Source organism: Balaenoptera musculus, chromosome 2, assembly GCF_009873245.2.
Source record: "Balaenoptera musculus isolate JJ_BM4_2016_0621 chromosome 2, mBalMus1.pri.v3, whole genome shotgun sequence".
Lineage (NCBI taxonomy): Eukaryota > Metazoa > Chordata > Mammalia > Artiodactyla > Balaenopteridae > Balaenoptera > Balaenoptera musculus.
This window is the reverse complement of record NC_045786.1, coordinates 76,247,839-76,262,241: the sequence shown is the minus strand read 5'-3', so window position 1 is coordinate 76,262,241 and position 14,403 is coordinate 76,247,839. Positions and strand designations below refer to the sequence as shown.

Below are 14,403 nucleotides of genomic sequence, written 5' to 3'. Positions count from 1 at the left end.
ATTTATTTAAACATTTTTAATACTTCTTGAATTTCATAGTTCACCATTTAAATCCTCACAAGAGGGCTTGCAATGGAATAGCTCTCTCTGCTTCTTTCCATAGCCCCAATTCCCTTCTTCACAGCCAGCCACTGTTACCAGTTTCCTGTGTAACAAAGTACATACAGGTGAAGAAATGATCTCAGGGCAATTTTAAGGGATGGTCCAATCTTGAAAAACAAGAGAACGTAGCACATCTGCTACTTTTGTCTTTGTGGTGATGACCTAGGGTAGTGTTTCCGACCTTTTGGAGTGGAATTTGAAATTGATTTTTGTTAACTATTTCTGACTGCTTGTACGAATGAATAATAGGTAAGATATTAAAAGACACATCCATGTGATCTTTTTTACAAATAGATATTACATAGAGGGTGTGATCTGGCTAAATGAATCGTTAAGAACTGTGTGCTCTTTGGTTTTTATGTATGATGGGACACCCTCCCTAGTCTTGCTGTGACGTACAACACTTAAGATCAAAACATCACAGAAATGAAGTACCAGCAATTAATTAAGTGAGGTCAGCAGCGTTTGTCCCCAGTGACCTGTCAGAGTAGATCTTTACCAGCTCTGGTCCTCCTAGAGTTCTCCTGCCTTTGCCACAGTCATGAGATACAAACTTAAGCATTTGGAAAAGGTGGTGCATAGTTCAAAGTTCAGAGTTGGAAGAGCTTTTGGAGTCCCGCTAGACCAGTTTTCTGTGCTGACAAGTCATGGAGAAGAACTTGCTTTGAACAAAGGGATATGATTTTTATTCTTTTAGGTTCCAGCACTGCTGCAAGTGAATTAGGAACGGTTTCAGGAAGAGCAAGGTTATCCTATGGGCTTTACATGAAATAGTGGACTGGGGGCGTGGGGTGGGGTGGGGACAGGAACAGGGGCGCCGCTCTGAAAAGGTTTGCCAATGGAGGCTTAAGTTAAATTTATTTGTAAACGTAATGTGGTTTACCACACTGTGAAGACATAGAGCAAAACGTATTATCGTTTTACAAATAGTCAAAACAGGACTAAGTGTCTCAACACATACAAGCTCCCGTAGAGTCACACTCAGCCTGTGAGATTGAGAGCTGGGATTGGAGCAGACCCTGCCACTAGCAGCTGAGTGATAAGCTGCCTGGTCCATCCTCCTAAGACAGATGGACTCAGAATGTGCCCTGCAACTTCCAAACAGAGAAAATACCAAGTTCTAAACATCAAAACACAGCACAGGGTCCTTTATCTAGCATGTCAGGGTGCCAGGTAGGCCCCAATCCAGTTTAAACCAGATCTGGTTTTCAGTATCCTTGCTCTTCCTGAGATTTCTGGGTGAATGAAAGATCACTGACTGCACGTGGAAGTGTTCTTCGCTTTACCAGAAGATTTAGGCAAATGTCTTTAGTCTCTTGTTCTCACCAGTACCTCGGTGGACCTCAGCTCCTCCATCCCCTCTGTCCGCCTCAGCCTCTGGGTTTCCTTTGTCCTTTTTTCCTCTTTTAAAACTCAACTGTATTGAGATACTTAACATACAATTCAACTATTTAAAGTGCAAAACCAATGGTTTTTAGTATGTTCACAGAGTTCTGCAACCATCGCTACAGTTAATTTTAGAACATTTTCATCACCTCAAAAAGAAACCCTGTACTCTTTTTTTTTTACAAATTATATATATATATATCTCAATGTTTATTTACAAAACAGGATCATACACTTTATACTGTTTAACTTTTTATGTATCACATCATGACTTTTTAAAAATTTTTGTTGAAATAGTTGATTTACAATGTTGTGTTAGTTTCAGGTATACAGCAAAGTGATTCAGTTATATTCTTTTTCAGATTCTTTTCCATTATAGGTTGTCAAGAGAGATTGGGTATAGTTCCCTGTGCTATACAGTAGGTCCTTGTTGGTTATCTGTTTTGTATATAGTAGTGTGTATATTTTAATCCCAAACCCTGTACCCTTTAGCTGTCATCTCCCAATCTTCTCATTCCCCTCAGCCCTACGCAACCACGAATCTATTTTCCATCTCTATATACGTGCCTATTGTAGACATTTTATATAAATGTCAGTATGTGGCCTTTTATGAATGACTTCTTTCACTTAGCATAATGTTTTCAAGCTTCACCCATGTTGTAGCATGTATCAGTACTTCATTCCTTTTTAGGGCCAAATAATAGTCCCTTGTATGGACAGACCACGTTTTGTTTACCCGTTCACCAGTTGATGAGCATTTGGGTTGTTTCCACTTTTTGGCTACCTTGAATAATACTGCTGTGGAGTTTTTGCACAAGTTTTTGTGTGGCCATATGTTTTCATTTCTCTGAGGTACATACTTAGGAGTGGAATTCCTGGGTCTTATGATAACTCTGTTTAAACTTTTGAGGAACTTTCAAAATGTTTTCCAAAGTGGCTGCACCATTTTGCATTCTCACCAGCGGTGTGTGAGGGTTCTGATTTCTCTACATCCTCCCCAACACTAACTATTATCTGTCTTTTTGATTATAGCCGTCCTAGTGGGTGTGAAGTGGCTTGTTATGGTTTTGATTTGCATTTCCCTAATAACTAATGACGTTGAGCATCTTCTCATGTGCTTGTTGGACTTTTGTATATCTTCTTTGAAAGATGTCTATTCAGATCCTTTGCCCATTAAAAAAAAAACTGGGTTATCTTTTTATTATTGAGTTGAAGAATTCTTTATATATTCTAGATATGGGTCCTTTATGAGATATATGATTTGTAAATACTTTCTCTCATTCTTTGGGTTGTCTTTTCACCTTCTCGTTGGTATCATTAGCACAGAAGTTTTTGATTTTGATGAAATCTAATTTATCTGTTTTTTCTTTTGTCACTTATGCTTTTGGTATTGTATCTAAGAAGCCTTGCGTAACTCAAGCTCACGATATTTGCTCCAGTATTTTCTTTTAGAAGAGATTTATAGTTGTAGATCTTACATTTAGGTCTATGATCCATTTTGAGTTAATTTTTGTGTGTGGTGTAAGGAAAGGATCTAATTTCATTCTTTTGCATTTGGATATCCAGTAGTCCCAGCACCATTTTGTTGAAGACTCTTCTTTTCCCCCTTGAATTATCTTGGCTCCCTTGTTGAGAATCAATTGACTGTAAATATTGGGTTTATTTTTAGACGCCCAGTTCTATGCCATTGAACTACGTGTGTATCCTTATTTGAGTACCACTTGATAACTGTAGCTTTGTAGTTTCTTATCTCTTAATGGGAAAGTTAGGGCAGGAATGGACAATCTGGACTTTTCTCTTGCTTTCCCTGGTCTGACCAGTTACTGGATTCTTTAGATCCCTCCTCAGGTTTTCAACCACACTTTATTTCTCCTCAGTCATCTTGCTAGTTTCGGTAGAAGATGATATGTCCAAATAGTAATAGAGAAATCCCAGCTGTTGGGCACCATAGTGTTCTCCTAGCAATGCCCGCCAACCTTGTTCTGACTCAGTAGCTTGACTCTGATGAGCTTTCCCAGATGGTTAGAAGTAAATGGAACATTTGGGTTGTGAAAAGATGCTCTGGTTTCTGAAACTCTCAAATTGGTTAAGTTCAGGATAATACAGCTTCCTGTACTATTACAGGATTTAAAGATCTTTCTGAAAGGCTATGCAAGCAAGTGATTTCGGCAGATAGCTCTCCCAAGTGGGCTGTGACATAGCCTTCGAAGCCAAATCTTGCCTTCCCTGGGCCTTCCTTTCCTTGAAGGCATCTGCAGCACTGTTTTGTGAGCACTGGGTTTACTGGTTTTGGCATCTTTGTAGTAGTGGAGAAATAGAAGATGAGAGGTCTGCTGGGAGAGGTGGAATTCTGGACAAGGCCACTTACCATCACTTTTAAGATGCTGAGCCAAAAAATAAAACGCCTACGTGACATCTGGAATTAACAATAGTCATCCTTGGTCTATCAGTTATTTTAATCCCCAAAGTCTTGGCAGTTAGAGGTAGAATTTGTGTTTAGATTTTTAAGGTTCTAGTGAGGTCTACAGTCTGAAGTATAGTTATATAGTTGACCAAAGTAAGGCAGTATATATACGAAATTCATATATTAAGTGGAGAAGCAATGTATTACAGTGGGAAATTAAGATATGGAAATAAACATGTCTTAAATATTCAAAAAAAAAAAAAAAAACAATAGTCATCCTGTAATTGTTGCCATTCCTTTCTGTTACGGATTGTGTGCAGCACACGCTCATTTTCAGATGGTAGTACCTAGAGTTTGCACCGTGAACTGTACCATAATTTAAGCAAATTTTTTAATTTCCATTTTGTGTTAGACATTTAAAAAAAAACCCTATAAGCAGAAATTGACCTTCATCAAGAGCTTCTACTAAGAGGCCCTGCACGTGGTGAGGGGTCAGGAAAGCGAACTCATCAGTGGTTATAAGAACAGGTTCTGGATTCGGTCTGCCCGAATGCATTTTCTCCCACCTGAACTTGGACGAGTTCTTCAGTCTACCCAAGTGCCAGTTTCTTTGTCTTTAAAATGGTGATAAGAATAGTATCTACCTCCTAGAGTTGTTAAAAGGTTGAAATTTCATGTCAAGGACTTGACACAGGCAAGGGTCGGCAAAACTTTTCTGTAAGGAGCCAGATAGCAAATGTTTTAGGCTTTGGCCACAAGTCCTGACACAGCTTTTGTAGCACGAAAGTGGCTGTGGACAGTGTGCCCCCGAATGGGCGTGGCAGTGTTCCAGTAACACTTTATTTTTAATAACAGGCTGTCGTGTGCCGATCCTTGCCTTAGCACGGTGCCCGGCACGTAGTGGGTTTTAATAAATGCCAGCCATCCACGAAGTTGGCAGCTGCGCCTTGACCCTGGTTCCCATGCTCACCTGTTCCGTGTCTTTAACAGAACATCGAGGTCCTGGCCAGTCGGAGCAGCACCGCAGAGCAAACCCAGGTCGGGGCTGAGATGCGCGCTAAGGCTCTGCAGGAAGAGAACGAGAAGCTGCGGGGAAGCATCCAAGAGCTGGAGCGCACTGCCGCTCGGCTTCAGAGGCAGGTTGCTGACCTGCAGGGTGACGAGGCCAAAGCGAAGGAAATGCTCAAGAAGTACCAGGTGAGGCTCGCTGGACCCCGACCCCAGGCTGGGCAGTGCCGGATCCTTCTTTCCTGTGTGAGCGACTGGAGAAGCAGAAAGGGATTTATTATCATAATGGAGTAGGAAAGGTCAAGGCAAGCGTGATCATCTCCTCTCTGTAACCCATCGCTTTTGTTCCTCTCTGCGTGGCACTAATGAGAGATGGGCATCTAGAGCTGCCTGGAACGGGGCTGACGGAGTCAGGGTGGGAAGCACAGGTACAGGCACAGGAGTCCCCGTTTGCCCAGACATCAGACGCGCTCAACCTTTCGACGCTGAGCAGAGGCCTCCGGACACCCAAAAAGGCCGTCTTACCACTACCGTCGGGCCCGTTCTCACTCGTGACTGTCTATTCTTTTTTTAACAGTTGGTTGACGGTTTCTGAAGTCACGCAAGTCTTAACAAACCAATTATCTGCTTTGCCAGATCTCTAGAAGTGGGAGGCTGTTAGCAAGAGACACGTCCTGACGGCTGTGAGAAAGGGCAGCTGACAGTCAAAAGGGACAGGAGAAATGTCAAGGGGGGGGTGTATGCTCACAGAGGTTCCCCAAATGGTCATCCATCAGAATCACCTGAAAAGCTTTTCTGAAACTGTGTGCTTGAGTCCATTCAATACCTGTTGTTTCCGAAGCTCCGGTGCTAAGGGTGGATATTTGTATTTTCCCAAAAATCATCTCAGGTGATTGAAGTGGATGTTGACCTCGGGTTAAGTTAGGGAGCTGCAGACAGGCACACACATCTGTACGGCTGCTGTGTGCTGTCGTGGGCCCATGGCAGGTGCACTGTGGCTGCAGCCTCTGCTGGCTGTGTCTGTGGATGTCCCCTGCATGCCTTTCATGCCACCAAGTCAGCTTCCTAGGCATAGCACACATCTGAGTGTACGCTGACCCCGTGTTTCATTGCAGGGAGAAACTCGGCAATTAGAGGAGGCCCTTGTGCATGCAAGAAAGGAAGAAAAAGAAGCAGCGTCAGCCAGAAGGGCCCTGGAGAGGGAGCTGGAAGATGCTCAGGTAAACACTGAAGGCTGTTGTCTTTAATCCCCCACAGAGGAAGCTCGAGAAGCAAACTCGGAGGGACAGGTACAGATCGCCATTGGTCCTGTCCTTCCAGGCAGCTCCTTTCATAATAATGACCGTCCTGGACTTCAGACTATCTGTCTAGACCAGTGGTTCTTAACTGGGGGACATTAGGCAATGTCTAGAGATGCTTGGTTGTCACAATTGGGGAGATGCTACTGGCATGTAGTGGGTGGAGACCAGGGATGGTGCTAAACACCCTGCAATGCACAGGACGGTCCCCATAGCAGTGAGGTACCCAAATGTCAGTAGTGCCAAGGTTGAGAAATCCTGCTCTAGACATTACAGAGCCTGACAGCTTTCCAAAGATAAAATATGAATTGTGTGAGGAAGGCCGCCAGAATTGGTCCCCAAGGCAGTGTAGAGTCGGCTCTGTGGCAGAAGCCAATTTCCTTTCTCCTCTGGGCCAGTAGACTTCTCAGAGTGCAGTCCTCCAAGATGGCTATTAAAAGGAGCAGGAGGAAGTCATTTCCTTGAAACTAGATAGCTATCTCTGTTCAAAATAGGTAGGTTCCTGGAAAATTAGGTTTTCCCATTTGAAGGTTAGAAAGCCTGAAGTACATTCTTTAAAAAAAAAAAAGTCTGCACTGAGGTCCTAAATAGACTTTGCACAGTGACCTCAGCGTGATGCAGGTGTGTCCTTCCTTCTACCTGCTCTGGGGTTTTAAAGAACCAGCAGCATCAAGCATCCCTCAGGCGAGCTTGCGAGGAGGTAAAAGCCAGTGCTTCTGAGCAGTTGTCTTAGAGGCTGTTAAAAGTTTTCCCTTGGGACTTGCTTGTCTGTAAGGATAGGTTGGGGAGGGGCACATGAAAAGCGTCAGGGGCTAGCTCAGGATTCATATTTTAAAATGCCTAATTACAGCTTTCCTTTCATATACAGCTTCAGCTCCTTGGGGCTAGAGGAGGGGAACCTGCTTGTACTAGGGTTCACTCAGGTCAGCCACGACTCAGGAGCTCTCACCCCCAAATCTGCACCTTCTCTCTTGCTTTGGACAGAGACCTTGTTTTTGCATGCAGTAAAGCCCTGTCTTTTCCTCATTTTGGTGTCTGACTGTCCTTGCTTTGGATTTCTTTTTCTTTCTTTCTTTAAATCTAGGTCTTTGTTATTAACTCTTGTTTGGTTGATTCTGTGTGGATGGCAGTTTCACTGTGCTGCTGTTTAAGGCTTGTGATGGCTGCAACCCAGCAGCCAAAGTGCAGGGTGTAAATCTCCGAGCTAGTTGGGCACAGAAAGAGAGGAAAAACATTTGTACTCTACAGGGGCAAAAGTGTGCGCCTTTGTGTCACGTCCACACCAGGCACTGGGTGCAGCTATTACAGGCTCTGTCTTTATCATCTTTTGGTCAAACCAGAAAGTTTCACACAGAAGGAAGTGGTTCACCAGCTGTGAATCTGCAACTCAGAGCTAATTCAGCGGAGACAACAGATGATGGCCTCAAGGTCTAAAGATCTTAATGTAATCCCCACCTGCCCCCACCTCTGGCTCACCATCCCTGCCTTGGAAATTATCCCTGACCTGTTACTTTTTGTTCAGGCCTGTTTTCCCAGTGGTGCTGAGATGGGGAGGGTGCTTCGTGCAGCGCGGGGCTGTGCTAGCCACTGGCAACATAATCCAGCAAGAATTTTAAGAGGGTCCAACAGTCTCACCATCATTATCTCAATTATCTGGTCTCAAAAGCAGTGCTATGAGGGACTTCCCTGGCGGTCCAGTGGTTAAGACTTCGCCTTCCAATGCAGGGGGTGTGGGTTTGATCCCCATTCGGGGAGCTAAGATCCCACATGCCTTGCAGTCAAAAAACCAAAACATAGAACAGAAGCAATGTTGTAACAAATTCAATAAAGACTTTAAAAATGGTCCACATCAAAAAATATCTTCAAACAAAAAACAAAACAAAAAAAGTAGTGCTATGAAAAGTGCACCATCACTCAAAAATACTTTGCTTTTTCTCAGTTTGGGAACCAGATAGTCATTCCTTTAGTTCGATAACTTTTCCTGCATGCTTCTCCCAAAGCTGGCAACCGAAAGGGAGCTTAACCCTTAGAGTAAGAGGAGAGAGTAGCAGTTTTTTTCCCCCGACATAAGCATTTTACATTTCAAAATCTTTGTGCCTTTAGCAATCTGTTGCATCTTCGTGGATGATAAATGTATTTCTTTACATAGTAGCTGAAGACCATGTGAACTTAGGTCTGATTTATTATGACTCAGTCAGACAGTGGCAGAGGTTCTTAAAGGGGATGCCATTCTTGGTTTGCTTCAGCCCTACCACTTGGTTGAGGATTGTGCCGCTGTGTAGATCTACTTGAACTGCCTTCATGGCAAAGACATCTCTGATTCCCTTGAGAAATGGCTTCTGCAGATGGGGAAGCTATAGTTCTTTCCTTCAGGGAGGGATAATGATATATACTCTGTATGCCTGCACCTCCCACCCTAGTGGGCTTCTGTGTATTGAGACCAGAGAAGAAGAAAGCCGCCATGCTTGTCCCGGTCCACGGCTAATGTGTGGCACGGGCTCTGAGGAGACTGACTTCCTTCTGATCAAGCCTCTCGTTCCTTTAAGCGCTTCGGCTCACCTGCCACTTGGTTATCGTTAATACGGACTAATCGGGACCTTGCTCAGCTGTATAGTGAAAGGCTCTGCATCCACCGAGATAATGGTCCCCAAGCTCAAGGGCACTCACTATACGTCCAGCAACCTTGTGTTTTGGATTCTCCGACCTGATAAATTTTCCTCAAATTTTTGTCCCAGTGTTGGTCAATGGCCTTGTCTGGCTGGTCTTGGAAATACAGTCACTGTAGCTATAGAGCATTTCACACCTAACTCCTAAATGCAAAGTTGCCAAGTTGGCTGCTTTTCGTGTGAATTTGGGACATATTTTCTCAGCATGGACATACTGGAACATATTTCTTGAATCACTGAAGAGGCAGAGCATTGTTTAAACAGCATTTCTAAACTTTAGAGTATGTTAGAATTATCTGAGTAACTTTCAAATGCAAATGCGTGGGCTCCACTCTAAGAAAAATTGTGATTTCATCAGAACAGGCTAGATTTTGCATTTTATGTAAGCAGTCCACCACCCTTGCCCGGTGATTCTGATATAAGAAATCTTTAGATCACTTTTGGGGATAGGTGTTAATTCTCAACCACTGAGTTTTTATCATATGCCTAATAGTGAGTCTGGACTGTGAGACATACTGAGATAGAAAATCTATTTCTTGCCTTTACAGATCTTACTACCCTGCAGTAGAGGCAAGCATGCAAGAAATGTTTTAAAAATAATTTAGCAAAATTACTATTCTAGGCAAATGTGTATGCTGGGACAGGGGGTGTTGACCAGGCCCCAGGCTCAGAGTGGGGGAGTCTGGGGTGTCTCCAGTGACACAGGAGAGCAGAGCCGGTGTCGGGGGGTGGTAGGGGAGCCCTCCCCGAGCCAAGGGTGAAACAAGTGCGCTCACCACGTGGAGGTTGAATGGAGCCGAGGCTGGCTTGTCTGCTGGCCTGGGGCCCCTGGGATTGGGATCCAGAAGGAAGAAGAAGAGAGGCTAGGGGATCTGTAGGGGCAGGGGTTGAGCTGGATCCCGGCGGTTCTATGGGAAGGTGTTGATGTCCTTCTGTATTTGTTTTTGTTCAAGAATTGACATTTTGAGATACATGTTCCTGAGAGTTTTCTCCCACATGAAGGAACCAACCATACCTTGCTTACCTTACCTTGTGTGCTGCTTTTTGCCCCCAACACCACTAAATCAACCACAGACACAGGTCCCGGGGCGGGGGGGGGTGGTTTGACCCTCCCTCTGGTGTGTGTCCAGCTGGACCATGGTGGGACTCGCTCCTGCTAATTGCCCCCCACTGAACTCCCGATTACCTTTCTTTTACCACCCTCTTTCCCCAACTGCTTTTGTTGACATTGGTTCCCTGCAGCAATCAACTTCAGCAGCCCGGCTGTGCTGGCTGTTTCTTTGAGCGCAGCCCTCCACAGGTGGCTTTTTGGCCCCAGGCCATGTGGCTGGCCAGCAGAGCTGTTCCAAAGCTTTGCAAACCAGGAGTGCCTGAAGTGCTTTGTGAGTGTTTTCAAAATGCCTGAGTTACTGCACGTGACAGCAGCTTGTAAACTGTTAAGCACTGTACAAATATAACCATTGTCCTTATACAGCCTCTGCAGGGACACAAGACTGAGGAGGTCCTAAGCAGTACTTGTACTAACCCACATTCAGCCCTCAGTGCCTGATAACATTTTTCTTATGATCTAGCTCCTGTTTGGGTCATGCTCCCCCATTCTGAGCTGTGCCCCTTCATGATATCCTTATGCCAAAGGCCTTAACACTCAGCCGTTTAAAGAAGCCACTATAATCTTCCTAAGATATTCTAGGATTTTCTTTTTTTTCTTTTTAGAGTTGCATGATTTTTACGTAAAGGACATCAGTCTGTATAATGTTGTGAGATGAGAGCCTCAGAGGAACCCAGGGGAAACATCGCACCCAAGATGGTACATTTTATAAGAAGTACTAGTATTTGGTGCTGATTCACTAAATAACCACTCGTTTGTACTTTTCCTGACTAGTGTTTCTTCCATTTAATACCTTCTGTCCATCAGGTTCATCAGCTTGTGGATTGCCAAATTCCTTTCCTTCTATGTGTGAGTCCAACCCGTGGATTCTGTTGATTATAACTCCCCTTACCCAAGTGGACTCTTGGCCCGTGGGATAATGTTCTTTTTTCTTATAGATTCATTTTTAGCTATTTTAATTGTGAGAATCATCTGCATAGCAGAGAAAATGCTCAAACATTAGGTGCAATGCTATATATCACAGGATGTCAATTGCCACATGGGTTTAAGTTTGTCTGATGTATAACTGTACCTCAGTTTTCAAGCATGAGTTCTGTCAGGTTTTTGGACACTCTCCTGAATCACCACCTGCAGCAGCCTTGGCCGTTTTCTGTATTTCTGTAATGCATCCTTCGTCTGCCCTTCATTCCTGTGTAGGTCTTTGGTTAAATCAACTTTGCATCTTGGTCCCTGACTTGCAGAGCTGACGATGTCCTTGTGTCTCTGTGATGGCTTCATTTTGATCCTTTTCCTCATCACTGATGTAGCAGGTCTGATCGCTTTGTGGCGTGGCTGTGAAACTCCCTCCGCCACCTGTTTCTGTGGCTGACCTGGGAGGTAGGTGATAGCACTGTCCTTTCCCCGCCATCTGCAGAGAAATCTGAGTCAGGCCACCCAGGAGCAGAAGCAGTTGTCTGAGAAGCTAAAAGACGAGACCGAACAGAAGGAGCAGTTAAGGAGGCTGAAGAATGAGATGGAGAATGAGCGATGGCACCTTGACAAGACCATTGAGAAACTGCAGAAGGAGGTGAGGGAGAGGGCGTGGGACCCAGCCCCCCGTAAGGGCCCGATAGGGCTGAGGAGCCCTGCAGTATGTCTCAGCACAAATATGTCAGGGATTTGCAGATCCCGGGAAGCAGCTCTTCGGCCTTGTTGATAACCCCAGTCACAGGGGAACTGGTTTAGAAAGTGCCCTCTGGATCCTGGGCCCAGCTCCTCTCAACAGCTGCCCAAAGAAGCCTGGCACGTCAGGGGAGACTTCACAGATGTTAACTGAATCAGAACCTCTGCCTTTGTGCGTAATCTGTGCACTTGCACCTATCTTTCTTGTGCAGGAGTATGAAAGGCAGTTTTGGTTTTTTTTTTTAAATTAATTAATTTATTTATTTATTTTTGGCTGTGTTGGGTCTTCGTCTCTGTGCGAGGGCTTTCTCTAGTTGCGGCGAGCAGGGGCCACTCTTCATCGCGGTGCGCGGGCCTCTCATTATCGTGGCCTCTCTTGTTGCGGAGCACAGGCTCCAGATGCGCAGGCTCAGCAGTCGTGGCTCACGGACCCAGTTGCTCCGCGGCATGTGGGATCTTCCCAGACCAGGGCTCGAACCCGCGTCCTCTGCATTGGCAGGCAGACTCTCACCCACTGTGCTACCCGGGAAGCCCTGAAAGGCAGTTTTAAAGCCCAGTAGTTGCTGCTCCTCTGCTCACCTCTGCCCTAAAACACCCAGAAGGGAAAAGGCACAGAGCTGATGGAACCATCCTGAGTATCTGCCGTTTTTTTTGACACCTACTATGCGCCAGTCATTTACCAGCTATTTTGTATCTAACTAGAATTCTGTCTCTATGTATTGTTTTAATCTTGACAACAGCCCTGCAAGGTAAAGGTTATGGTTTCAGTATTTTTAACTAGTACACTGCAGAGGCCCAGAGAGAGTAGGTAATGCCCCAGCCATGTAGCTGGTAAGTGACAGAGTGAGGATGTGACCCAGGACCATGGATCTAGCTCCAGAGGATGTGCTTGTTCACACCTCCATGCTACTTCCAAGTTCCAGGAGACTAATCCTGGGCAGATCACGACCAGGTGCTTTGCAGTCTTCGGGGTGGGGTGCCACAGAAGAAAGCAGACGAGACGTGTTGAGCTGGGGTGCAAACCTAGCTCCCTGGCCCCAGATGAAGCATCACAGGGTGGGCTCTCACCCGTGTCACTTCTTCCAGATGGCTGACATTGTTGAGGTGTCCCGCACATCAACGCTGGAGCTCCAGAACCAGCTGGATGAATACAAGGAGAAAAATCGCAGGGAACTTGCAGAAATGCAGAGGCAGTTGAAGGAGAAAACTCTAGAGGCAGAAAAGTCCCGTCTGACTGCCATGAAAATGCAGGATGAGGTAATGCCTGGCCAGAGCAATTCCTGGTTTACCCGTGTTCAGAATATCCTTCAAGACTGCTTTGAAACTCCTAGGAGAGGCTTGGGGTAGATTCTTAAGACAACGTTTGTGCTTGATTCTCGGGATGGTTTCTTTGGGGCAGATGGCATTCTAAGACACAGAGGACCCAGGGCCTCTGAGGTTAAATGGACACAGCTTCAGTTTGACCATTTTCGTGATTAATCCAAGATCTGCCTAAAAAGTTTAGCTGCCACTGGTAGAGCACCAGTAGTGTGCCCAGCTGTGTCTAAATGATTTATATGTATCATTGTTTTAATTTAATCTTAGAACAGGGATTATAATAACTAATTTTTTTTTTTTTTTGCCATTCGTTTAAAATTATATATATAGACTTTCATTGCCGTGGGAGTGGTGGGTAAGAGTTTCAGAACAACTATAATGGAGACACAGAAATCTTCAGGAATTTATGAGTACTGAAATTATTAAAACATATTCTTGGTTTTATATTTAAGAATAATAGAGCAAAGTAACCCAAATGTTAGCTCCCTTCAGTCTGGACTTCTGAAGAACTGTGTATAATAAAGGGAATGTTTTTGATTATTTTAATGGAAAGCTGAAGGCTCTAAAATGCAAGTACAGTGTAAGCTGATTTCTGCTCTGTCTCTTGCCAGCTGGATGACCTTGAGCAAGTTACCCCGATTTTCTGAGCATCTGTTTCTCCCTCTTTAAAAGCATACAAAGTAATAATGATTTAATAATTAAATGAGGTAACATGTGAGACTATATGGCAGAGGGTCTATATATTCTGGACACTGATATTAGTTTTTTGTGTTTTTTTTTAATCCTAAAGCTTGCTTTTTTTTCATAAGCAGTGCCAAGAGCACTAAGATTCCACAGGAAAACAAATTTTTCTTTAAAAAACAAACTTTTATTATCTTTGATGATCAAAGGAAGGTCGCCCATGAGTCAGCGCTGAAACTGTGTGAAAGAACAATGGATATTTATTACAGGCTTCTAGAATACTTCTGAAAGGACCCTGGTAACAGATCCCCTCTGGTTTAGGGTCTTAGGGATACAGGACTCCTAGTAAGAACTGAAATTAGCCTATCGACAGCACAGTTCTCTGGCACTGAAGCAGAATCATTTCTACAGCAATTGGGTGGGAGGATTCTGATATTTGCCAGAATGCAAACAAACACGTGGTATGCTGTTTTGATTTCAGAAAATCAGTGTCACGGTGACCCCTGTAAAGTGCTTTCCCTTGGTTTTTGTATAATTATTACTCTGCTAGAATCTTCGGGTAGGAAGGAAACTTAGAGACCCTCTAGTTAGACAAGGAAACTGAGATCCAGAGAGATTAGTTAAGGCCAGATAGAGACCAGTGTTGTTTGTAAAAGGGCAGTAATTCCAAAAAGGATTCCTTATGATGAAAACAGAGAGGGCACTTCCTAGATGTTCTCAGTGGTCTAGCCCTGTGAGACACTATTTCCATCTGCAGACACCTCATCAGTC

General features: G+C 44.3%; 1 protein-coding gene across 4 annotated transcripts in view; it reads left to right on the top strand.

Moving 5' to 3' along the window:
- CGNL1 (cingulin like 1) overlaps window positions 1-14,403 on the top strand; it is a 153,339-nt gene that overhangs the window by 115,085 nt on the left and 23,851 nt on the right. For all 4 annotated transcript variants that reach the window (XM_036843360.1, XM_036843361.1, XM_036843362.1 and 1 more), the window contains 4 exons: window positions 4,883-5,089; window positions 6,016-6,120; window positions 11,387-11,539; window positions 12,721-12,891. In XM_036843360.1, coding sequence (XP_036699255.1) covers window positions 4,883-5,089; window positions 6,016-6,120; window positions 11,387-11,539; window positions 12,721-12,891 — 636 coding nt within the window. The remainder of the gene's footprint in view (window positions 1-4,882; window positions 5,090-6,015; window positions 6,121-11,386; window positions 11,540-12,720; window positions 12,892-14,403) is intronic.